The sequence below is a fragment of the Triturus cristatus genome, chromosome 8 (genome assembly GCF_964204655.1).
Source record: "Triturus cristatus chromosome 8, aTriCri1.1, whole genome shotgun sequence".
Taxonomy (NCBI): Eukaryota; Metazoa; Chordata; class Amphibia; order Caudata; family Salamandridae; genus Triturus; species Triturus cristatus.
In genome coordinates, this window is record NC_140591.1 from 305,609,540 (window position 1) to 305,633,427 (window position 23,888).

A 23,888-nucleotide genomic window follows, 5' to 3' on the forward strand; every position below is an offset into this window, starting at 1 on the left:
CTAGTGCTCGGTTGACAGGATCTGAATTGACACGTTTGGCCCCTTATATCACGTTGAAAAGATGTTTGACTCCTGCTACATTATTGCCATTTCCAGCTACCTAGTCTCAGCCACAAGAGCTACATGACGGTATATCCCTTACTGAAGAACACATCAAGGGTCGTGTTGACCTACAAGACACACCTCTTTCTAGTGTGGATGGGGAATTGTGGGTTGATGGATCCTGCCTGAAATTGCCTGATGTCACTACATCTGCTGCTTATGCAATTACAACACTTCAGACAGTAGTTGAGACAGCTCGTATCCCACAGAAGTCAGCTCAAGCAGCCGAGTTGATAGCACGGACAAGAGCATGTGAGCTTAGTACAGATTTGCCTATTAACGTTTACACTGATAGCCAATACGCCTTCGGCGTGGCTCATAACTTCTGGCAGCTAAGGAAAGAAAGACTCTTTCTCACTTCACATGAGACACAAATAGTGCATGGAGAATTAGTACATAATCTCCTTACTACATTGACCTACCGTAAGAAAGTGGCGATTGTTAATGAATATGCTTCTTACCAGTATGCATCTGTTCTTGGCATGTAGGGCTGCTGACATTCATATCTGTGCATAGATCGCCGCCTAGTGTTGGGTCCGGATGATTGCACATTGTTGTCCTGGAAGAGTCTTCGAAGTATCACGAGATAGGTGACTCCTCCCCTGGACCACAGTGCGCATGGGCATCCTCTCCATCCTTAGATTGTTTTTCGCCATTGTGGCAGTGATGGAGTAGCTACTGTAAGTGATGACCATGCTATATAGTAATTCTGAGTGCCGCAGCCGCTACAGGCGCCGGGGAGGAGGGTGGGCGATATGAATGTCAGCAGCCCTACATGCCAAGAACAGATGCATACTGGTAAGTAGCATATTCAGTTCGAGGCATGTGGGCTGCTGAATTCATATCTGTGCATAGAATACATAGCAGTTCCTCCATTAGCGGCGGCTACCCGTGCCAGCTGCAGCAGTCTGAAAAAGAGTTTTGAGAACAGCCTGTCCTACAGCTGCCTGCTGTTTTGAGTGTACATCTACACAGTAGTGTTTGGTAAATGTATGTATAGTGGACCATGTGGCTGCTCTACATATTTCCTGCAAAGGAATGTTTCCCAGGAAAGCCATGGACGCCCCTAACTTTCGTGTTGAGTGGGCTCGTGGGGGAATCGTTAATGTGCGTTTAGCTTTTAGATAGCAAATTTGAATACATTTAACGATCCATCTGGCTATCCCTGCTTTGGAAATGGCGTTGCCCTTGTGTTGTGGAGAAAAGGCAACGAAAAGTTGTTTTGTTTTCCTAAAAGCCTTAGTTCTGTCTATATAGTACATGAGGGCCCTCTTTACGTCTAGTGTATGGAGCATTCTCTCTGCGACATTTTGTGGATTTTGAAAGAAAACAGGCAGTTCAATAGTCTGATTCATGTGGAACTGCGATATCACTTTAGGCATGAATTTGGGGTTGGTACGTAGTACAACCCTGTTTGCGCGAACCTGTATGAATGGCTCTTGAATGGTTAGTGCCTGGAGTTCACTAACTCTTCTTAACGAAGTGATTGCCACTAAGAAAGCTACTTTCCAGGTGAGGAATTGAATCTCACATGAATGGAGAGGTTCAAAGGGTGGACCCATTAGTCTGGTGAGGACTAAATTGAGGTTCCACACCGGTGCCGGTGGGTGTCTTGGGGGAATTACTCGTTTGAGTCCCTCCAAGAAGGCTTTGATGGCAGGCACTTTGAATAAAGAGAGGTGCTGCCTGTTTTGGAGATAGGCTGCTATCGCGGTTAAATGGATACGTATTGAGTTGTATGCCAGATTGCATCGGTATAAGTGTAAGAGATAACAGATGATGTTTTGAATGGATGCGTCCAGCGGGTTAATGTCATTGTTGTTGCAGTAAATGACAAACCTTTTCCATTTAGCCGCATAGCAAGATCTGGTAGTGGGTCTCCTGGCCTCCTTGATAATATCCATACAGTCAGGTGGCAGGTTTAGGTAGCCAAACTCTAAGACTTCAGGAGCCAGATTGCCAGGTTCAGCTGTTGCGGATCTGGGTGCTGAATCTCGCCATGGTTCTGCGTTAAAAGTGCGGGTTTGATCCGCAGCCTTTGATGCGGCACCACGGAAAGTTCTAGAAAGGTGGTGTACCATGGTTGGCGCGCCCATGTGGGAGCAACTAGGATGAGTATCAGTGAGTGTTGTCGCAGTTTGCGGGCCACTAGAGGTATTAATGGCGCTGGGGGAAAAGCGTACGCAAATCTGCCGGACCAGTTCATCCATATCGCATTGCCCTGTGACTATGGATGTGGGAACCTGGCGGCAAAGCTTTGGCATTTTGCATTTTCGTTTGTGGCGAATAGGTTTATCTCTGGATGACCCCACTGTTGGAAGTACGGTTGTAGAACTGACGGATGTAGCTCCCACTCGTGCATCTGGTGGCTGTGTCTGCTGAGCAGATCCGCCATCTGGTTGTCCTTGCCGGGGAGGTGTTCCGCCATGAGGAATGTGTTCCTCTGAATGGCCCACTTCCACATGCTCTGAGCCAGATGAGACAACTGTGGAGAGTGTGTTCCTCCCTGCTTTTGTATGTAGTACATGGCAGTCATGTTGTCCGTCCGGATCAACACGACTTTGTTGCACAAGTGTACTTTGAATGCCTTCATGGCTAGGAAGATTGCCATCAGTTCCAGAACGTTGATGTGCATCTTCTTTTGTTGCGTTGTCCATAGTCCCTGCACTGTGTAAGTGAGTACATGAGCTCCCCAACCCTGGAGAGAGGCGTCCGCTGTCAGTATTATTTGTGTAACAGGCTCTTGGAACGGTCGGCTCTTGCAAAGGTTTTGTGGATTCCACCAATGCAGAGAGTTGTATGCCCGACCGCTCACCAACACTAGGTCTTTTAATTGGCCGTGAGCCTGATTCCATTGACGTGCCAAGCACTCCTGAAGCGGGCGCATATGTAGTCTCGCGTGCGGGACTATGAAAATGCAGGAGGCCATCATGCCTATCAACTGCATGAACACTCGCGCAGGAAGGGAGTGTTGAGGTTTGAACTTTGAGATCAGCAGTTGTATGCTGTTGATCCTCACTAAATTTGGCTGAGCTGTGGCTGCCAGAGTGTTTATGGTCGCGCCCAGGTACTGTCATACATGTGCGGGTTGGAGATGTGATTTTGGGTAATTTAGTGAGAATCCCAGACTGTGAAGAAGGTGAATGGTGAGGGACATGTGGCTGGCACACTGCTGGGCCGACTTTGCTATTAGGCTCCACACTACTGCGCGATGCGCTTGCATTAACACGTCTCAGCGATTTTAATTTTCCCGTTTTGTCTTTTACTTTGTTTTTAGTTTTGTCTACTGCTTCTCCTTGCTTTTACTCACCCTCCGCATTGCCGCACTATAATCGTGCCCCTCACCGCTATTTGGCGGCTCTGACCTTCGCGTTCTGCAAGTACTGGGCGCCATCTTGGGTGGGTTCTAGGGAAGCTCTCTCCTCACTCTGCGCTCTAGCAGTCAGGTGGTCTGGATAGAGCCCTATTTTAACTGGACATCATGGCACGCAGCGTGTGCGCCACAGTGACGCCGGAGTCACGCCAGAGTCCAGCCCGTCTGCGCCCGTCCGCGCTGAGGACGGGCTGGCCGGCTGGACGTCTGGTCATCGCAGGGGGAATCCTATGTCCTTTAGATATTCTAGGCACGACCTTCTCAGGCTGAAACCATTCGGACTCTCATGTTCCCACAAGAACGCTCCGGATGATCTTCTACTTCCTCTAGGCTGTGGATGCTCATTGGTAGGTTCTGGGGATCCGATCCTTCCCCCATCCTCCCATTCGTCAAGACACAATATTGATATAGGAATCAGTCTGGTGAGTGAAGACTGTATTCTTATTAATGCCCGCTCGCTGATAAAGAATAATACTGCTTTTAAGGAGCTTGTACTGGACAGGAAACCCTCGTGGGTCTTTGTCACGGAGACGTGGGCAAAGGACTCCTCTGGTCCAGATCTTGTTGAAGCGGTCCCTGTGGGCTACTGCCTGTCCCGGCAGGGTAGAATGGGTCGTGTGGGAGGAGGCTTAGCGATTTTGTACAAAGACAGCTTCTATTGCCATACCCTACCTCTATCAGACCCCAAGGATAACTTTCAAGCCTTGTATTTCTCTTTAAAAGGTGTTCATGAGACCACTTTTAATGGGATTCTGATTTATCGTCCCCCTGGTCCTAGACGGGACTTTGGACAACAGCTGCTCCATATTTTAGAACCCTATTTTGGCCGCGAAAATTTAACTGTTCTGGGAGACCTAAACTATCACCTAGAGTTGTTGGAGGCCACTGATACTCTTTCCCTGCTGGATGTTATGTCAGCCTGTGGACTGACTCAACTGGTCAGAGGTGCTACCCATCGAGCGGGTCATACGCTAGATGGGATTTTTTCGAATGATGGGAGGTTGGTGGTAAAGGACCCCTTTTTCCTCTCATGGTCCTATCATCTGGCTGTCCCGTTTGAGGTGTCTTGCTCGACCGCCGACAGGTATGAAAAAGTTCTGAGCAAAATGGAACTACGTAGGGATTTTAAGAAAATCACTAATAGTTCCTTTGCTCCTTGGGCTTCTAGCCTGTCCATTCCTCATGAGGAGAATGTCCAGGTGGCGGTCGCGCAATTTGAAAAGGCTGTCACTGAGGCGCTGGATGAGTTGGCTCCTATCCGGACGCGTTACTCAGCGAGAAAAAAGCCTTCTGCCCCTTGGTTTTCGGAGCATTTAAGATCTCTCAGACAGGAAGTTAGGAGACGGGAGCGGCTATGGCATACTAGTTGGGATCGGGTGGACAAGGAGGCCCACAAAACCCTGATGAGGAAATATAAGATGGAAGTGACAAGGGCGAAACAGGAATATTTCACGGCCCTTACCTCCTCACTCTCCTCCCCTAAGGAGCTTTTCAGGATAGTGGACTCTTATGTCCCTTCAAACCCCGGACCCTGTTACTGCTTCGCAGCAGCTCTGTAACAGCATAGCTGTCTTTTTCCAGACGAAGATCTCTGACATTTATTCCGCTTTAGAGCTGCAGAGGACTTTAACAACTGAGCCCCTTGTACTTGGGGATGTGGCTCCTGTTCCCATTGCTTTTACAGAGAATTCCTCTCTGGGACGTTTGGAGTCCTTCCCTCCCCTTTCCTTGCAGGATTTAGAGATCCTCCTGAATAATACCAAGTCAGGCTCACCACTGGATACCTGTCCTCTTAAGATCCTTAAGCAATGCAGGGAAACCCTCTTGCCCCCTCTCGTTGACATCATGAATAGGGCCATGAGGGATGGTATTTTCCCCCCTCAATGGAAAAGGGCGGTAGTGAAGCCTTTACTCAAGAAACCATCTCTTGATCCTGGGGTCCTAAAGAACTTCGCCCCATTTCACTGCTCCCTGCGAAGATGTTAGAAACTCATCTGAATAAACATCTCGCAGCTTTTGTAGAAAGTTCAGGCTGCCTTGATTATTCCCAGCATGGTTTCAGGAGGGAACATAGCACCGAGTCGGCCCTCACCATAGTGCTGGATAATATCCGCACATGTGTGGACGGGGGTCAGACCGCCCTCCTGATCCTGCTGGACCTCACGGCAGCCTTTGATACCCTCTCTCCCTCAGTTTTATCATCTCGTCTGAGGGAGATTGGGGTTGAGGGAGCTGCCCTGTGTCTATTGACCTCTTTCCTCGACCAAAGAGAGCAAAGAGTGAAGTTGGGGGAGTTCCTATCTCCATCCATGTCTGTGCAATGTGGGGTCCAGGGGTGTGGAAATTTTTCCAAAATCTACTTGGCCAAGGGACAAAATGTTTCACCGATCTACTTGTCCTGGGAAGGTAACTGCTTGCCCCGCCTATTCCATAAATTACTATGGGAGGTCTTCACGAAGAGAACCTGCACTGCAATCAGTGCAACATACTTTGCAATATATATTTCAAGTGCAAGTCCAATTATGCAATGCATTGTCATGCACTCTTAAATGCAACTGTTGTAGGGTGGCTGTACAGCATGCGTGCAGATGTGTCAGTGTGCATTGCACCCAATTATCAACTAATTTGCATGTAAAACATTTTCATATTAAGAGAAATAGTACCTAAAGGCAGAGTGCAGACTTATAATTTACTACATTTCTGGAAGTGTTTTTGGCACAGACAAGACTGTCGAAATATGAACCTGTAGGATAGAAGGGTGTTCATCATAGGACGAACTCATAGCTCTCCAGCTTCAAAAATACTCAGATGTGATGCTCTGATAAACTTGTGAATGGGAATAGCTGCACTTCTTGGCAGAGCTTACGAACGGTTCATGGGGCAGCAAAATCAAGTAGCAGATGTGCTGCGGCTCACTGAGGCAGGATACTTAAGTACAAATACACAAGAGGCAGTAATAGGCAGTTAAATACATCTCTCCTTTTACACTTCTGGTCAGGTATGGTGTGTTTATATTATTGGGCACTCACCGCTACATCTCTACATTCTTCTCCCACACAAAGAGCATATGCAGCACTGGCGGTAGCAGTACAGGGTTCTCTCTTGCATATAGTAATGGCAGCAGCTGAGTAAGCTACCCTAACATGAAAAAGTGCAGCTCACCAATTGATGTTCAAGTTTGTCTCTCTCAGATCTGTAGGACATGTAGCAGCAGTGATATCTTTATACTCACAAAGCTGGAAAGCAAGCGTTAGTCTCAGAGAAGGGAATGAGTGTTAGTTTGAAAAGACAGTAAATCTAGAAGTGCAGAGCTGAGCATCATTGAGACGGGGGCTAGTGAGTAACTGCAACCACTCAGCATTCCATGTCACACCTAGCAAGGATGCCCAGGCTCAGTCACAGTAGAGTTGGAAACTTTGTCCTGACCTCTTGGATAGTCAAATGGTATCTGGTGAATGAAGTTTGTTTATTCTTCAGCGGATTTAGATCCAATAATAGCTGAACAAACACCCAAAGCGCCACTACTTTATTTTACTTTCCTCTCATGACATATCAGGGCTGGTGGCTTAGTGGACTAATGCGTCCACTGTAGGGCTCTGTGTTTAACCTCATGGTCACAGGTTCAAATCCTGCTGGGTCCACTCAGCCTTTCATCTTTCTGAGGTCGATAAAATTAGTAACATTGAGTTGGGTAACAATAAACAAATGTTATTCAGTGTGAAGATACCCTTCTGGGTGAACATGTGCTTTAAAAATGCACGTTAGGTTATCAAGCCAGGACACAGGCGTAAACACTGAGGCACTTTCCCTGCACCTCTTGCACTGCATGTGGTATAAAGTCCGAGTTCAGGATTCTTTCCTTTCACCTTTAAAACTGGGAAAGCTTCAGAATCTGCTTCATCTGTGAAAGGAAAGCACCATGCTTGTCGTATGGGCATTTATTTTTTGCAAAGGTATTGGTGTGCTTTTCATGAGCACCAGTTACATTACACAAGGTCATGAGCATTTGTTTTTAGGACAGAGCAGATTAAGTGATCTGCCCAGAATCTCAGGATGTTTAGCAATGGTGAGACTTGAACCTGGTCCCCAAGGTTCAAAGTCGGCAGCTCTGGCTGTAACTGGGGGGTTGGGAGCTGGGTGGGTATGTGTGTGTGAAGGGCATAGGGATGGTGGTTGGTAAAATGGTGGGGCAGTCCCACTCTCTCTTTAAAAAAAGGGGACTCTTTGCTCCCTTCTTTCAGTCTGGAGTCTATGACAGGAGGCCCTCCGCCTACCTCTTCTCCTGCCCTGCTCTCCAAACCCCATGGCAGCAAGTCCTGAATACTGTATTCAGAGGGCAGTGTGAGTGCAGCAGTGGTATCAGGCACAGCCTGCGAGCTGTCTGCTCAGTGGTTGAAGTGCATTAAAAAACAGTATGGGAACTGTGATGCTGCATGAAAAGGGGGAGGCAGTGTTAGAGAGCCTGTAAGGGGGGGGGGGGGGTCAAAGTAGTGGCTAAAAAATACAAATATTCTCTAAATTTTTGTGGTCTTTCACCTTCAGGTAACTACATGTATAATAATGGACAGCTTTAGTTGAAATGAAAGTTACGTTAATCAGTGGGATATTATGAAACCTCTATTAGTTCATGCACTGACCAACCCATTAACATTTAGCACAACAGGCAGGAATCTCTCTGACAGACCGTCCTAGGCACTGGCACCCACAGGTGCAGACTGCACATGCATCTCTATGGAACGGTGACTGTGCAGGTTTTGCTGCAGAGTTCTGATGCTAGCCACAAGCATCCATCTTGCAGGACACTCATCTCCACCAACTGTCAAAAGAGCCGGGCCAGCCCTGGATTACTTGGGGTAGAGGTGGAGGCTGTGAGATGCCTGTACACAGGGTCTCTGCTGAAGGAGGTTCTGGTCACCGCAAGTGAAGGGGGCAATGATTCAGCTCTTTATCTGCAGGGGCCTGTCCTGGAGGCTTTGATTCCACCTAGTAGTGACACTGAACCAGTGACAATGTGGGCTTATGACCCTGAGATCCCTGAAAATCATTTCTGTAGTCAGAATGAAAAATAATGTGGATGGGCGAGTGCAGGCATCGAGAGGGATTTTGGGCTGGGAATGAGGTTGAGGGGCAGCAATAGGGGGGAGAACAACAGTCTAAACATTCTTAATGTACCTCTAACGTACCCAAGCATTGAGCCCATTTTGTCTAAATAGAGCTTGAGAAAATCTGATCACATCACAGGCACACTGACACTTTCAGATTACAGCCTCCATTCCCTATAAGAAGACAGCTAAGGAGGTCGAGAGTATGCTGCAGTGATTGGTTTGTAACCTAAGTGCCATAGATATGAGTATGGTAGTTTGGTAGGCTTTTGCACCTGCTACCACATACAAGGTAAAAAGAAACCTGCAGTTCCCCTGCTCCGACCCCAGTGGCTTAGATCATAGGAGGGGGATTTGGGGAGGAAGAGACAGGGCCGATGCGCTTGCAGCACATGGCTGCAGGCAGCACTCACGATCCTCACGAGCCAAGCAGTTTTTCAAAAGGTAGTTAAACAGACACATGTTACAAAAAATAGCAGGAAAGAGAGCATGAAACATGGGCCCGTGAGAGAAAAATAAGGCGAGGGAGAGTGAATGAGACGGATAGTGTTAACTCATGTCACAGTGTGTGCAATGTGAGGCACACACACTCTATTAGGCCACCAATGAATGAGTGTCTGAGACATGAGACTGATTCGGGACCCTGGAATTTCAACATCTTTTCGTCTTTACATATGTAACAGCACACAGCGGCTCACTGTTCACCACCTTAAATCTCATACGGGCAAAAAGTAGACAAATTTGATCAGGCACTTTGCAGGTAACAGATAGCAGCTTCTGTCCCTAAAGTAAATTAATATAAATCACCCATCCGCCCCATCAATTATTATTTTTTTTTTTAAAGTTCTTGGTAGTTTAATATTTACTTGCTGACAGCTCCTTATTCCTCAAATTCTTTATCTTTATGGTGCACACAGCCAGGTCTTCTGTGAGTTGTGCCTGGCTTTTTCTCCTCAAGTTTAGGGTTATTCCTCTCCTCAGTTGGAAGTCCAGCAGCTCTTCCTTTAGGGCAGGAAACAACGATAGTATTTTGAGTGTCCGAGGCTATGTCTGAGACTTGAATCACCCGTTCGGAGGTGGGATCCAGTGCTCCTTCCAAATCCACAGTGAGTACGACAAACTGGCTCCGGGAGACCAATCTATCCAGTTCTAGGGGGCATTGGAGGGAAGCTGTCTTCATCTGTTTGCTGCTCTTGCCCCAATCGCCATCCAGTTCTGGTGTGTAATGGAGCCGGCCTGTTTTTCTTCGCCCTGCAATCATTGTTTTCATTACACGACTGCAGAATGAGGCATCCGAGGCCGAACTGTTTGTGGATTACCGTGGGGCAAGGAGGGCGAGGAGGCGACCCGCGAGGAGGTGCAGCACTCTGGCTGGGGCGGTACGGGAAGGAAGTGAATGGGAGGGAGGGAGAGGGAAGATGGAGAGAGAAGAGGAAGAGAGAGCAGACAGGGACAGCAGATAAAGAGAGAGCTAGTGAAAAGGAGGAGAGAGGGGCAAAGCAGAGAGAGGGGCAAAGCAGAGAGAGGGGCAAAGCAGAGAGAGGGAGAGGGGCTAACGCGAAGAGGAAGAGAGACAGACAGGGGGAGCAGATTCAGAGAGTGAGTAAAAAGCAGAAGAGAGAGTAAGAAAGCCGTCCCATCACTCCACCAGCTGTAATGGGCAATACAGGGTAAAACAAACATATTGCTCATTTGCTATAATGCTACCGTGTGGTGTAGCTGAGACACTGATCACCGGAATTTGAAATATTTTCAACCCGATACAATTCTTTAACGCCACATTTAGTATAATATGAGCCGTTGCATAGCAGAGCTCCACTTACACAACAGACCACTCCAAACCCCAAGTTAGCGCGCTCGGTTTTCTTTCCTGGATTCTGAACTGAGCACTAGCATAATACCGTTATTGTCACTGCAATCCGTTGAGCTCTCGGCGGGATCTTTGCATTTTTTTTCCTTCGCGAGCAGAGAGAATAAAGTTAACTGTACTCCTACACCCCGCCCCCTGGTGCCGCAAGCTCACTCGGCATTAACCGGGTAACATTAATGCCAGCCACCCTTTCTCCTCACCTCTATCTCGGGTCACGCCACCAGCACCGAAATATTTCTGCTACCCTCATGTTAAAATTGAGACAGCTTCCTCGTGGTTCTGCATGTCCACCCCATTAAGCTTGAGAAAGCGAGACTACCGCTTATTGAGACTGACGTTTCAGTCCCCCAGCCAATCACTGGCGAGAGCCCAGTCCTGGGCTGCTAGCCAATCACAGGCCTCAAAAGTGTCTCCGGCTCTCTGGCAGCCTTTCTGATTGGCTGCGAGTCCCGAACTGCCCCCACCTGTATTATGCATGCGGTTTAATGTCTACTTGTCCATCGGACAATATAGACATTAAATCTTCTTGCCCTTGGTAAAAATCAACATGGCTCGGGCGTCGGGCGATATGATTTCCCCACCCCTGGGGGTCCCTCAGGGGTCGGCATTAAGTCCGACCCTTTTTAACATATACGTGACCCCCCTTGCCAGACTAATTAGATCTTTTGGGATGGAGGTAGTTTCCTATGCAGATGACACACAGATCCTCGTCTCTCTCTCCCAGTCAGTTAGTTCGACTGCCTCCAATTTTAGATCTTGTATGGAGGCAGTCGGCCAATGGATAATTCACAATTCATTGAAACTGAATGGGGAGAAGACAGAGGTGATGGTGTTTGGAGGAAAGGAAGAGGTATGGTCATCCGATTGGTGGCCGGACTCATTGGGAGCGTGTCCCGTTCCCGCCTCGTCGGCCAAGAACCTAGGAGTTTTGATCGACTCCACCCTCAACATGTGTCAACAAGTTAATAGAACTGTCTCTACCTGTTGGGGCATTATACACATACTGAGGAAAATTAGGCACTATCTCTCGCAGCAGGCAAGGAAACAAGTTGCTGTTGCTCTCATTGGCTCCCGGCTGGACTATTGCAATGCGCTATATGCGGGACTGAATAGAAGTCTGCTGCAGCGCCTGCAAAAGGCCCAGAACGCAGCAGCTAGGTTTGTCCTGGATTTGCTCAGGCGTGCCTCGGCTACCTCTGCCAGAAAACTGTTACACTGGCTTCCTATAGAGGACCGGATACTGTTTAAGACCATGTGCATGACCTATAGGGCTTTAGCTAATGGTAGCTCCTCCGGAGTTGGATCTATTTTATCTCTCTATAGCCCCTCCAGGAACTTGCGCTCCTCCAACAGACTTCTCTTATTAGTCCCCCGTATCCGGAAAACTAAATGGGGGGGCAAAGCCTTCTCCATTCTGGCACCTAAGTGGTGGAATGATCTCCCACTGGAACTTGGGTCCCTTCCCACTCTACAGCTATTTAGAAATGCTTTGAAAACCCGTCTTTTTGCGAGGTCATACTTGTGGTTGTGTTCTGCCTTCTGATTTTGATTTGTTTTGTAGGCGCCTTGATGCCTTCGGGTTTTAGTTGCGCAATATAAATTTTATTTCATTCAACAAGCCAGTCGTCCAGGTAAGGGAAGACGTGAATGTGTTGTCTCCGTAGATGTGCCGCCACTGTTGCTAGGCACTTGGTAAAGACCCGGGGTGCTGTTGTTACTCCGAAGGGGAGAACTTTGAACTGATAGTGATGGTTTTGAATAGTGAACCTGAGATATTTCCTGTGTGAAGGGTGTATGGGTATGTGGAAATACGCATCTTTTAGGTCTAGTGTGGCTAGGAAGTCTCCCTGACTGAGTAGCGGGAGAACCTGCTGTAGGGTGAGCATATGGAAATGCTCTGAGAGAATGTATTGGTTGAGGGGTCTCAGGTCTAGTATAGGTCTGAGCGACCCATCCTTTTTTGGGATTAAGAAGTACAGAGAGTACACCCCTGTCCCCTGCTGGTTGACGGGCACGGCCTCTATTGCACCTTTTTGTAGCATACTTGGCACTTCCTGCTGCAATAATGCCAAGTGCTCTACGGACATAGGACGGTGCTTTGGCGGTATGTTGGGTGGAGTGGACGTTAATTCGAGACAGTAACCATGTTGGATAATGTCCCTGACCCACCTGTCTGTGGTGATGGTCTTCCACGCTGACAGGAACTGTTGGAGTCTCCCCCCGACAGGTGTTATGTGGTCGGGGGGCAGGGAGAGGGCGTCACTGTTTGTTTTTGGGGGAGGACCTGGTGTTGCCGTAACCACGTCCTCTGCCCTTGGTGCTGGAGCCACGATATCCACCTCTGTTGGTTTTATCGTAGGTACTTTGTGTGCCCCCTTTAGTGTACTGCTGCTGTGACCCCTGACCTCTAACTGCTCCTCTATTCCCGGGGCGACGAAAGGAGCCACTACGAAAATGCTGCGTCTGCAGAGCCCCCATTGATTTCGCAGTGTCAGTGTCTTTTTTAATTTTCTCGAGGGTAGTGTCAACTTCAGGGCCAAATAAATAGTCTGGGTTGACCGGTTGATTCAGGATATTGTTCTGAATCTCTGGCTTGAAGCCTGAGACTCTCAACCATGCATGCCGTCTTAACAGGACGCTTGTGTTGATTGCCCTCGCCGCTGTGTCGGCTGCATCCAGTGCGCACTTGATGGATGCGTTGGTAAGGAGTTGTCCCTCTCTAATGAGGATCTCCGCTGCCTCCTTATATTCATCTGGCAAATGTTGGAGTAGGGATTCGAGTGTGTCGTAGTGGGACCTATCATACCGGGCCAGGAGTGCCTGTGTGTTTGCAATGCGCCAGATGTTCGCTGCTTGCGCTGCAATCCGTTTGCCTGATGTCTCCAGCACTTTGGACTCCTTGTCTGGGGGAGGAGCATCACCTGTTTGTGAGTGGGCTCTTTTGCGAGCATTAGCAACCACCATGGAGTCCAAAGGTAACTGACCCCTAATGTACATAGGGTCTCCGGGTGCAGGCTTGTACTTTTTTTCAATCCTGGGGTTTAGCACCCGTGCCCTGGTTGTTTCCTTAAAAATGTCTTTGGCAGGTTTGAGGACCCCTTTTAACATGGGCAGAGTCTTGACAGTTCTTTGGGAAGAGGCGAAAGTGTCCACCAAGAAGTCTTCTTCGACAGTGTCAGAATGGAGTTCCACTCCATGATTGGCAGCAGCCCGTTCAATGAGGGCATTAAAGGCAGCAGTGTCCTCTGTGGGAGAGGTCTTTATGTTATAAAGCTGCGTATCATGGGTATCTGGTGCGGTACCCTGGTCTGTGGGGTCATCCCATGCCTGATCTGGGTCTTGCAGGTGATCATCAGGATCGATATCCCCAGGGTAGGCGTTATCATCCCCTACATAGTCCTCTACTGCGTCTGCCTCTGAAGGCGTTGGAGAAAAGGACGGTGGATCCTGATGGAAGGGTTGAAAGTGTTCATGGAGCACTGGCTCTGACCCTGCCGGCAACTTGTGTTTGAGAGGAATTTAATAGGAGTCCAATCCCCTCTCTGGCGTGAGTTTCCTCTTGCGGAGCATCAACCTGCCAGTGTTGGCGTCGATAAATTGTGGCTGTGAAGGCTCGAGATCTGTTTGTCCAGTGGCTGGGGACTGTGTCTGGAGGACACGTGTCCGAATCTCGAACAGTTTCGGCGCCGTGGGCGGCGGCAACCCAAACGTGATGTTGGTCGGCGCCGAGGGTGCTTTGGAAGCCTTGTGCGGGTCGGGGCCCAACGTAGAGTGGCGGGCTGCCCGTTCTCTGATGCGTTGCAATGATGCCGAGACCTGTTGCACGGTGAACGCAGACGGCTCTTTGGAACCGATCGGCACCTTGGAGGTAGGCGTCGAAGCGGCCCCCGACTTCTTTGCAGTCAAGGGGTCACCAATCCGAAGGGAGGTATCTACGCTCGTTGGAGTCGATGACTTGGCAGGCGCCGCCGTCTTAGACGTCGACGTAGACGGGGTGGTCACCTTGACTTTGGCGGTTGGGGCCGACGTCTTCGGTGCCAGAGGCAGAGGTGCCTTGTGGGGTCCGAGGGCCTTCTTCTTTGGTTCGGGAACCATATCCGCTGCGGTGAGCTCGGCACCGAAATCTCTTTTTGCGCGGTCGGAGCAGATGACCTTTGCCGGCGCTGAAGGAGTGGAGGGCTTCGAGGCCGCCGAGCCGATCACTACCAGTTTCACTTTCGGTTTCGATGGAACTGGTGCGATGGATGGTTTCGGTTTCGCTGAAGGGAACCCAGTCGTCTTCGACAATAATGGCTCTTGCGAAATGTTCGAGGTCGGGCCTGAAGGCGGGGCCGAAGAACCGCGAGATTGATCTCGGGTAAGGCCCAAAGGCGATCCCTCGACCTGAGCCTCATGACGACGTATTTTGTCGGCCTCCGTCTCGACGGATTGGCCTAGCTCTTCGCTGGAGCTTTCTTCCTCGGCCCCAAAGGCCTCATCATAGTCTCCTACCTCGTCGACGACTTCTTCTCTCTGAAAGATCACCTCATCGTCGTCTTCCGATCGGGAATCGTGTTCGGAAGCGGGGCTGGAGTCTACTTCTTCCACGCTCTCGGCGTCCTCGTCTTTGGTTCTAAAGATGTTGGCCGGGGCAGGTGCCGATTGCTGCGCCTCCAATCTCGCTGCCCGTCGATTCCGGAGAGTCTTCTTTGAGCGGAATCGGGCACAGGCCATACATTTCGACTCATCGTGATCCGGTGAGAGACATTTGTTGCATACCGGGTGGACGTCGATGTGTGGGTATATCGCGTGGCACAAAGGACACCTTTTGAACGGAGTCCTCGATTCCATCGTCGATCGAAGTTCGATGTTCGGACCCAGCGGATCCGAAAAGCTGGAGAAAGGTGCTAAAGCACTAAGAAACTATTCGATACCGAACGGGAACAGTACCGACGAGAACTAAAGGCCTTTTGGCCTTAAACTGAAATTTCCTAACTTGAGCTAAGATAAGCACATCCGAACCCAATGGCGGAAAAAAAACAATCTAAGGATGGAGAGGATGCCCATGCGCACTGTGGTCCAGGGGAGGAGTCACCTATCTCGTGATACTTTGAAGACTCTTCCAGGACAACAATGTGCAATCATCCGGACCCAACACTAGGCGGCGATCTATGCATAGATATGAATTCAGCAGCCCACATGCCTCGAACATGTAGTGCACACAAGAAAGTGACCGATAAAATAGAAGCAGGTAATGCCTTTGCAGATTACACAGCTCGGGAGAACACAATGCAGAGAAGTACCACATCTATGTATGCAGTTAAATCACAGGCTGAACGTTGGCATGATGCCAGGCAAGAGGTGCTGGACATGCAACAATCTGCCTCGGTTTATGAATAAGACCAATGGTCCAAGGAGGGAGCATTGGATGATGAGGGCTGTTGGAGGAATAAATAAATGACAAAAAGGAAGTTACCCACAGCCTATTTACACCCTATGATTCATATAGCACATGCTGGAGCATCCTCAATAGAAAAGCAACTTCTGCAAGTTTGGGATCATCCAGAGATTGTCGGTACAGCTAAGAAAATAGTCCAGTCCTGTCTGATCTGTCTCCAGTATAATTCTGGAAAGGGAACACGAACTCCAGCAGGAGGGTTTGTGATACTAACTGCACCTTTTGAGGTCCTGCAAATGGATTACATCCAGCTTGAGCGCTGTAAGAACCTAAAGTATGTGCTGGTAGTGGTTTGTGCCTTTAGTAAATGGGTGGAGGCATACGCTACGGTAGATAATACAGCTCTTATGACAGCAAAGGAGCTCCTAAAGGAGTTCATCCCAGATTCAGCATTTGTCGAGTTTTGTGGAGTGACAACGGACCCCATTTTATTGGGCAAGTTGTTGAGTATCTCAAGAAAGGGTTGGGAATTAAGCAAAACTTCCATGCTGCTTTTCACCTACAATCAGCAGGGCTAGTGGAACGTTACAACTCTACCCTAAAATTAAAATTGGCCAAGATACAGGCTTCCACATCTTTGAAATGGCCTGATGCACTGCCTTTAGCATTGCTATCCATTAGATCAATACCACATACACGATCTGGCCTCGCATCGTATGAGGTGGTTTTCGGAAGGCCAATAAATATTTGGGGGATTCCTAAGCCACGCCCTGTACATAATGTACCCTATGTATTGATGAAGACTATTTGTCTCAGTTGACTGACAGTTTGTCTTCTATTTATCAAAAGGTTTGGGAGACTCTTCCAGACAGGTCGCAAGGTGAGGGCAACTGCTTGCGCTCTGGTGACTATGTGGTCGTAAAGTCCTTCCAGAAAGCCTGCTCCCTAGCACCGAGGTGGCGTGGACCGGAGCAGGTACTATTGGCAACCAGGACTGCAGTTCGAGTGACAAACCGGAAGAACTGGGTCCATGCAAACACACTGTCGAAAAGTGTTGCAAGACATAGTGAGCTCAGCTGCGTTGGCAGATCACTGCGATATCCTGGTCACCGAGAAAGGACAAGCTGTGTCACCTGAAGGATCTGAGGAAGCCTTCTCGGACCACACGATTCCTGGTACATCCCGATATCAGCTGCGACACAGGAAGAAATACACTTTGTTGTTGAAAAAGACTGTTTGAGCCATTGTCCTCGGTGGTTAAAGACTAACTTCAAAGGGGGGGGGGGGGGTAGTCTTTTAGTGACTTTTCATCTCAATGTTAGTGAAGAAATCAACACCCGCCCAGGACCTCAGGGCACCATCTGCTTTGTTGTTTGTCGACTAAATGAATATGCCAATGGAGAAGAAACCAACTGCTGCAAGAGTTTGTAGCAAAAGAACAATAATTGCTACTGGACTTACTTTGACTGTTATTACTGTTGCTATAACATGGATTGTAGAGGAAGTAGCTCCTGTCCGAAATCTATTGACTGCTACTACTCCTGTCCCCATTGAACATCACTACTTTACATGAGCAGAACAGAATGTCCTACCTAAATAACACTTTCATTCAGATGCTCCACCATACACACTATGCTACGAACGTTACCAACTGCTGGGTATGTGGAATGATGCCAGCTCATCAGAAAAAGGGGGCCTTTTATTCCTTTGCCATTTTCACATAATGGCTCCTGCAGGGCCTGGTTTGCACTATTGTGAGTTTCTCATATCACCAATATTACTAACTTTGATGTAGGAAGAGTTAACGCTCAGTTGAATAAAGTCTGTTACCCTTTTGAGGAAGGAGATCCCCAAGCTAAAGGAACTGTATGGAAAATGGAGGAGTATCGTCGAGGAAATTCTTCCACACACGGTTTTCCCCAACACTCGAACCATCAAGGGAAATGGGCCTCCTGTTATTGCGGTTACCAGAGCTCGAGCGGATCTCTGTGTAAGCAGTATTGGCAATCTTCCCGTGGGAAAAAGTGACTGTACTTTAGTGTTTTTACTGGAATGAACAATAGCAGTTTTTTGTCCTCACACAATACTTATTTCATTTGTGGAAGTAAAGGTTATTATCATCTACCTATTGGTTGGTCCGGCATCTGCTATGTGTCCTTTTTGCTTCCACTTGTGTTTTTGGCACCTGCATCCTACCATAAAGACTAAAAATTGTATAATGACATTTCTAAGAGTCGATTCAAGAGGACAATAAATAATGATGAGGTGGATCAAACTGATTATGCACTACAGCAGTATATTGACTTTAATTTGGGACTATTCTTTGTTGGAGAGGCCTTAAACAGTTGAAAGATCAGAGGTTTGACACGTGTTGTAGAGGCTGTAACCGATCAGACAGAAATGGCGCTTGGAAAAATAACAGAAGAACTACAAATTGCGAGAATTGTGACGCTCCAAAATTGGATGGTCCTTTAAGTCACCCTGGCTGACCGTGGTGGTGCATGTCGCATTATCGGGAGTAGCAGCAGCGTTTATATCCCTGACCATGCCCCTTCTGTTTTTGATGCAATTTCCAAGATGTATAAAATAGCCACTGAAATCCACAAGGCTTCAGGAACACGGACTTTGAGTGGATGGCTATGGAACATGTTTACTGTATGGGGCTGGAAATTGTCAGCCCCATGTATAATTTTTGCTATTCTTTTTACTTGTTGCTTATGTATTTAATGTGGCCCAATGCTCTGTTCCCAATGTATTTCTAATTGTACCTCATGTATACCGACTAAACGAAATGTCACAAATGTAAATGCTCGCTTGGCAGTGGACCAAGAAATTACTGAATTAATGTAGACAGACGTGCACAATGTTTTCCGTACTCCCTCAAAAGCATAGGAAGAGGTCTTCAGCATATGCTAAAAGGGTCGTCTGTGGAAATCTGGAATAATTTCTTTTAGCATAAGCTGAAGCCATCTTGGTCGTGGCATCCATTTTGTTGGCTTTGTAATTCTCCCTTCCTCTGCTGCTCGTCTTTTTCCCTGCCTGTGCTGTCTATTTTAGTTGACTTCCTGACTCAGCTAAAAGCAATATGCATGCTAAGAGTTTGTAGCTGCCAGAACACCTGGTCTCAGACTCAATTGTCAATCTCTAACTGCTGCCATAAGTACTCCTGCTCCCCCTCCCACTTTGCTGACTAAGTGATCTCCCATCTGCCCAGGTTTGTCGGTAACTATTCCTGTGTAGGCCTGTACCTTCTATTTGTATCTACATGCTTACCAGTGCAGAAAAAGCTGTATATAAGGCCTGTGTTCTGTGACTTCAATGTACTACCTCAGGCAGCACTTGAGAGTGCTGTATGGACATAATCCCGTTCATGAGTGATTAATAAACTTGTTATTTGAATTCCAGCTTCACCGGTGTGCTCATTAAAAGGCACATTTCCACGCCACCAATAACGGTACCTAGACCTTTGACATAACTTTTTGTTGCTAGCAGAGACCACTTTCAAGGCTACAGGGAAAAAAATTGCTGAAATCCAACATTGCCATCTTAACAGCCTGGCACCTATAGCCCATCAAACGGGCTCTTAGATCTATGTCAAGTGAAACTGAATCTGCATTCTTATCCACAGATATTAGGAAGAAGCACATCTTTGTATGTACTGCATCCTGTAAAGTCCGACTGCATAGTCTCACATACATGTTAGCTTGTCTGTAATTAAAGCATTTCATAAGACCAAAAGTTAAAGTATGTCATTTCAGTAATAACTAGATTTTTGTAATGAGATTCCCCCCCCCCCACCCCCCCATCTTGTTTTTGCTTGGAAATTGAATCTGGCTCTACTGAAATTGCTCTGTCGTCCTTTTAAGCATGCAAACACAAATTACATTCTTAAAGTAAATTTATCTGACAGCCTCAACATCAGCAAAAAGGGTGAGTGGGAGAGGGGCTTCTTTCATGTAAGAGCTCCACATGGTCTTTTGTAAGGTTATGGTTGTACTAATTAGGCACCTTTTCTTCCTCCCTAAAGTAGAAGTCCCATGGAAACATTAGCCTGTGTTTGGCTCCTACATCCCCATGACAACACTCTGTGCATGCCTTAGATGTTAAGCAGGTTTTGAAGTACTACACAGACAGCGATAAGCCTAGTGGTGGACTGCAGTAAGGCTCATGGCAGAGGAGAGCACATTTGGGATGCCTGGTCAGCAGCAGCTTTACAACAACAAAGTGGGATAGCACCAGCAACCATCTAGGAAGTTGAAGGAAGATAACATTTTACACACCTCAGTAAGGAGAGCTAAAATTGTTGTGGGATTTAGGACAAAATACACATGCGTACTGAAATCAGAGTCTACTAAGAATACAAAAGAGTTAGCAGAATAAAAAAAAACACTGTCAAAGCCAATATTTTTCTACTTTGGGACCTACTGGCTTTGGAAATACTTTTTGGCGAGGCTGAACAGCATTGGTAAAAGCGCAATGCTTTTTGCCAATGGTATTCAACTTTGGGAGCAAAAGGCACGATGACGAACCATCACACAGAATCATGCATGTGCAAGTTTCTTTCAGTTTTTATCAACCAATCTAAGACAGCAGTTAATTTTTTAAAAAAAATGCGCAAAAGTGCTTTTCCCGGGGCTGGCAGCAATCTAGTGGTTACAATGGGAACTGTACAAAAAGAAGAGAGTGGTACTAAGCTGCAAAGGTTTACAACAGAGAGGGGAAGGGTGCTGAGGTGGGGTTTACAGGTAGGGCCTTGGTGATGAAGAGTGGTAGCTGTGGGTGGGAGCAGTGAGGCGAAAGATGGTGTAGTAGGTTGCTTGATCCCCCTAGTCCACAACTCTACATTCCTAATTCATAAATCTATTTTATTTAGTAAAGTATCTGACAGAAAATGTTTAGTGATGGTGAGCCGGTCCAGAGTAGTATAAACACACACTCAAAATAATTTTTTTAAAAACTTTCAAAATGGTTAGATTTGGAAACATTGTTTTCAGAAGGAACTCAAATATCCCAATTTGTACAGAGCAGGAAACACTGACGGGGCCTCTAAAAAAAAAAAAAGATTTTCAGGTTTCCACGCAGATGAAAAAGGTGCTATTTTGTATGGGAACAGATATTAACACTAGAATAGAAAACCGGGACAATTCAGGGGCAACATAACAAAAGGAAGCTTTCAGGAAACGGTTAGCAAATGCATGAACGACCTACCACCAAACGAAGAAGCAAAATACTCAATTAGTGAGTGTAGAATGGTAAAAGATAAACACAAGAGTTAATACAGTGAAAATATGTCTTCAGCTGTAGGTAAAGAAAGACATGCTTTTAAAGAAGGAAAGTACACAAGAAGACTTGATGGACCTGGCAGTTATTTGTTACTTCATTTCTAAGCAAAGACAGGCTACACTGAAAACAGTCACCCTTCAAAAACATTTTATTTAAACAGCAGATTTGATAAATTTATTTGTTTTGGTTCCTTACCCCTTGTTGCTGTTGTTGTGTAAATAGGCAAATCTTTAGCAGCTCTTTTCAGAATTTCTTGTTGTAATTCTGGCCTTTCTTCTCTTTCATATTGCTCTTTATCAGATTTGGACAAACAGAACTGAAAAGAAAGTAAAGAAAGAAATATTCGGTCAGCCGTCATTCAAGCTTCCACGCTAGTACAATAAAATGCTCAGCTTTAATATACTTCTGAAAAACAAAAATTAACTTACACTTAATATTAATCTCGTGATGGCTGTAAACCGTCCACATAATAGGTACTCCAGCGCCTTTCAACATTTAACCGTTACTTAAAAAAACTCAAGATCCGGTTTTTTTAGTGGAAAGAAAATAGGCTACCTCTGATTCACAAACTACATATACAGCAAGCTTCTGTGAGATAATTATTTACAGGCTAAAAATCACGTTTAATGAGGAATAGCTACCTTTTAGAAATGGGACTCCTACGACGAACACTTAGTAAGATTTGAAGCTAAGATATCGCAAGTTCTGAATTACTTATGTGTTGGGTTATTTCTAAACTGAATAAAAGCTCTTTTACATTGTTAAAAATGAAGTAAATATGGATGACTCCTTAGCTACAAACTCCAGTCTCTGGAATATTGTCTTTCACAGATGATCCAGCAACAGCGTCACTTTTGTTGGCTAAGCAGAGTCAAACACTTGTTATGAATTCAATGCCAAGATCCAGTTCTGTAACAAACTAACAAACACGTAATTTGGCGCGAGGTTTACACTCCTTGTCACTATGGACTAACAAGAAGGACAATCCTGTTTAACAGGTTGTAAACTCCAGCATTCAAATTAGTTGTACTTCCTATTTGAGTAGCCATGAACTCATCGGCAAGCAACTATCCGCCCATTTGTGGTACAGCAGGGTGTGCCCAAGTGACGGTCGAAGTTCATGTTTGTTTTTATGGGAATGCATGCCTAATATCTAGTTAAGGATTGCAAAATACTTACCTTTTAATTAAATTTCCTTTATGAAGGAAAGATTTCTTTGTCTGAAGGAGGACAAAAATATGATCTTCACTGCTGAGGTACATCTGTAACTAAAATTGCTTTCCAATGGTTTCTGGAACAGAGAACGCTCCCAAAACCAACCAAGAAGGTAAGCTGCACCACTGTAATATAGTGTATACAGGTGCACTGTAGCAAATTCCCCTTTTTCAGCTTGGTTACCCTGGATTTTTCCCCTTTTTCTGAACCCTATATTTGCTGGCTTTGAGGCTTTTTTCTTTGACATACATATTTGAGACCAAAAGATTCCAGTCAAATGCTTTACCTTCAGACTTACTTTCTAACTTCCTGGAAATCTTCTTTTGGTCAGTCCTGCAGCCTCTAGCTCCTCAACGCACCAGAACTCAGGGTCTGGTCCTCATTAGTCACGTGGGCCCTCTTAGAGACAGAAATCCTACATTTTGCGTCACTAAAGCAGGTAAAGAAGCCAAACACTTGACCCTGGGAGGTGGTCGAAATGCTAGATTTATCCTGTGCACTATCCAGTGATTAGAGGAATTCTACCACCAAATCCTAACAATTTTCTTGCAGTTACCCCATGTTCTCTTGCAGCACGTTCTCTTTAACTCATTGTAAAATTACCCAGGAACCCCTGTTTCAGAAAGGTGGGACCCAGCGGCCACCAGGCCGGCCTGCCTTTTTTCTTGGCCACTCCCCTACCTGGCAGGGTTAACACTGGATTTCCCTCAAGCCTGTCTATGAGGGTCCTGTGTATGAAAAGAAGAAACTCCCCTTTGAATCTCTGTCCTTTATTCTGTCAATCATTCCTGTCTGCTCCAAAGTGGCTACTCTCCAAGTGGTCAGTGGTTAACACCCAATTGTTTCCTTGAACCCAAAGGCAAGCCATTCTCGTCTAAGCCACAATAGTTAAGTCTCCCAGCCAAGGATGTATATTCCAGCTCTGGAGGTGTGACAATTGGCAGAACTCATCCGACTGTATACATAGCTATGCACTCTAAAGGCTGAAGGGACATTCACCTATTTTTGGATGAGGTCCTGCCTCTGCCAAACTAAGTAACTCATAGATCTCTATCCAACAGGAATAAACAACCAAGAAGATTATGACTCTCAATTATCCTGAATCACTAATGCCAATTGCTCTCAAACTAGAGAAATACAAGTACTCATATATACATGCATATCAGAATAACAAACTCCTACAGTAGAAACAAGCACCCTAAAGGAAATGCTGCCATATGCCAAGGGATAGTAAAACAGCAAGACAAACTCCATGCTACTCATCAAACAGATGGTTTGGGACTTAAATGAAGGGCCCACAAAGAACAGTTTTGGGATTGTATTTACATGCCTGGTCAGTATTCACAAAATAAATTAGGGATGGAGAAATGCAAACATCCACTACCAAGCACTAAAGCTCTATTGTGTGGTGTAGGGAAGCTGTTCATTATCCTGGCACTGACAATATGGACAGCAGAGGCGTAATGGAGAAATGTATACTAGGTGCTAACATCATGGTTAGCAATACCAGTACTAGTAATGTACTCGTATGGTATTTTTTATGCCTAGCTTAGGTAGCGCATGGAT

General features: G+C 46.5%; 1 protein-coding gene across 1 annotated transcript in view; it reads right to left on the reverse strand.

The window, feature by feature from the left end:
- The window catches only part of ZDHHC20 (zDHHC palmitoyltransferase 20), a 337,926-nt gene that overhangs the window by 154,138 nt on the left and 159,900 nt on the right, over nucleotides 1-23,888 (reverse strand). Inside the window, exon 4 of the mRNA XM_085621583.1 lies at nucleotides 21,303-21,423. Within this exon, the coding sequence (XP_085477709.1) occupies nucleotides 21,303-21,423 (121 nt within the window). The remainder of the gene's footprint in view (nucleotides 1-21,302; nucleotides 21,424-23,888) is intronic.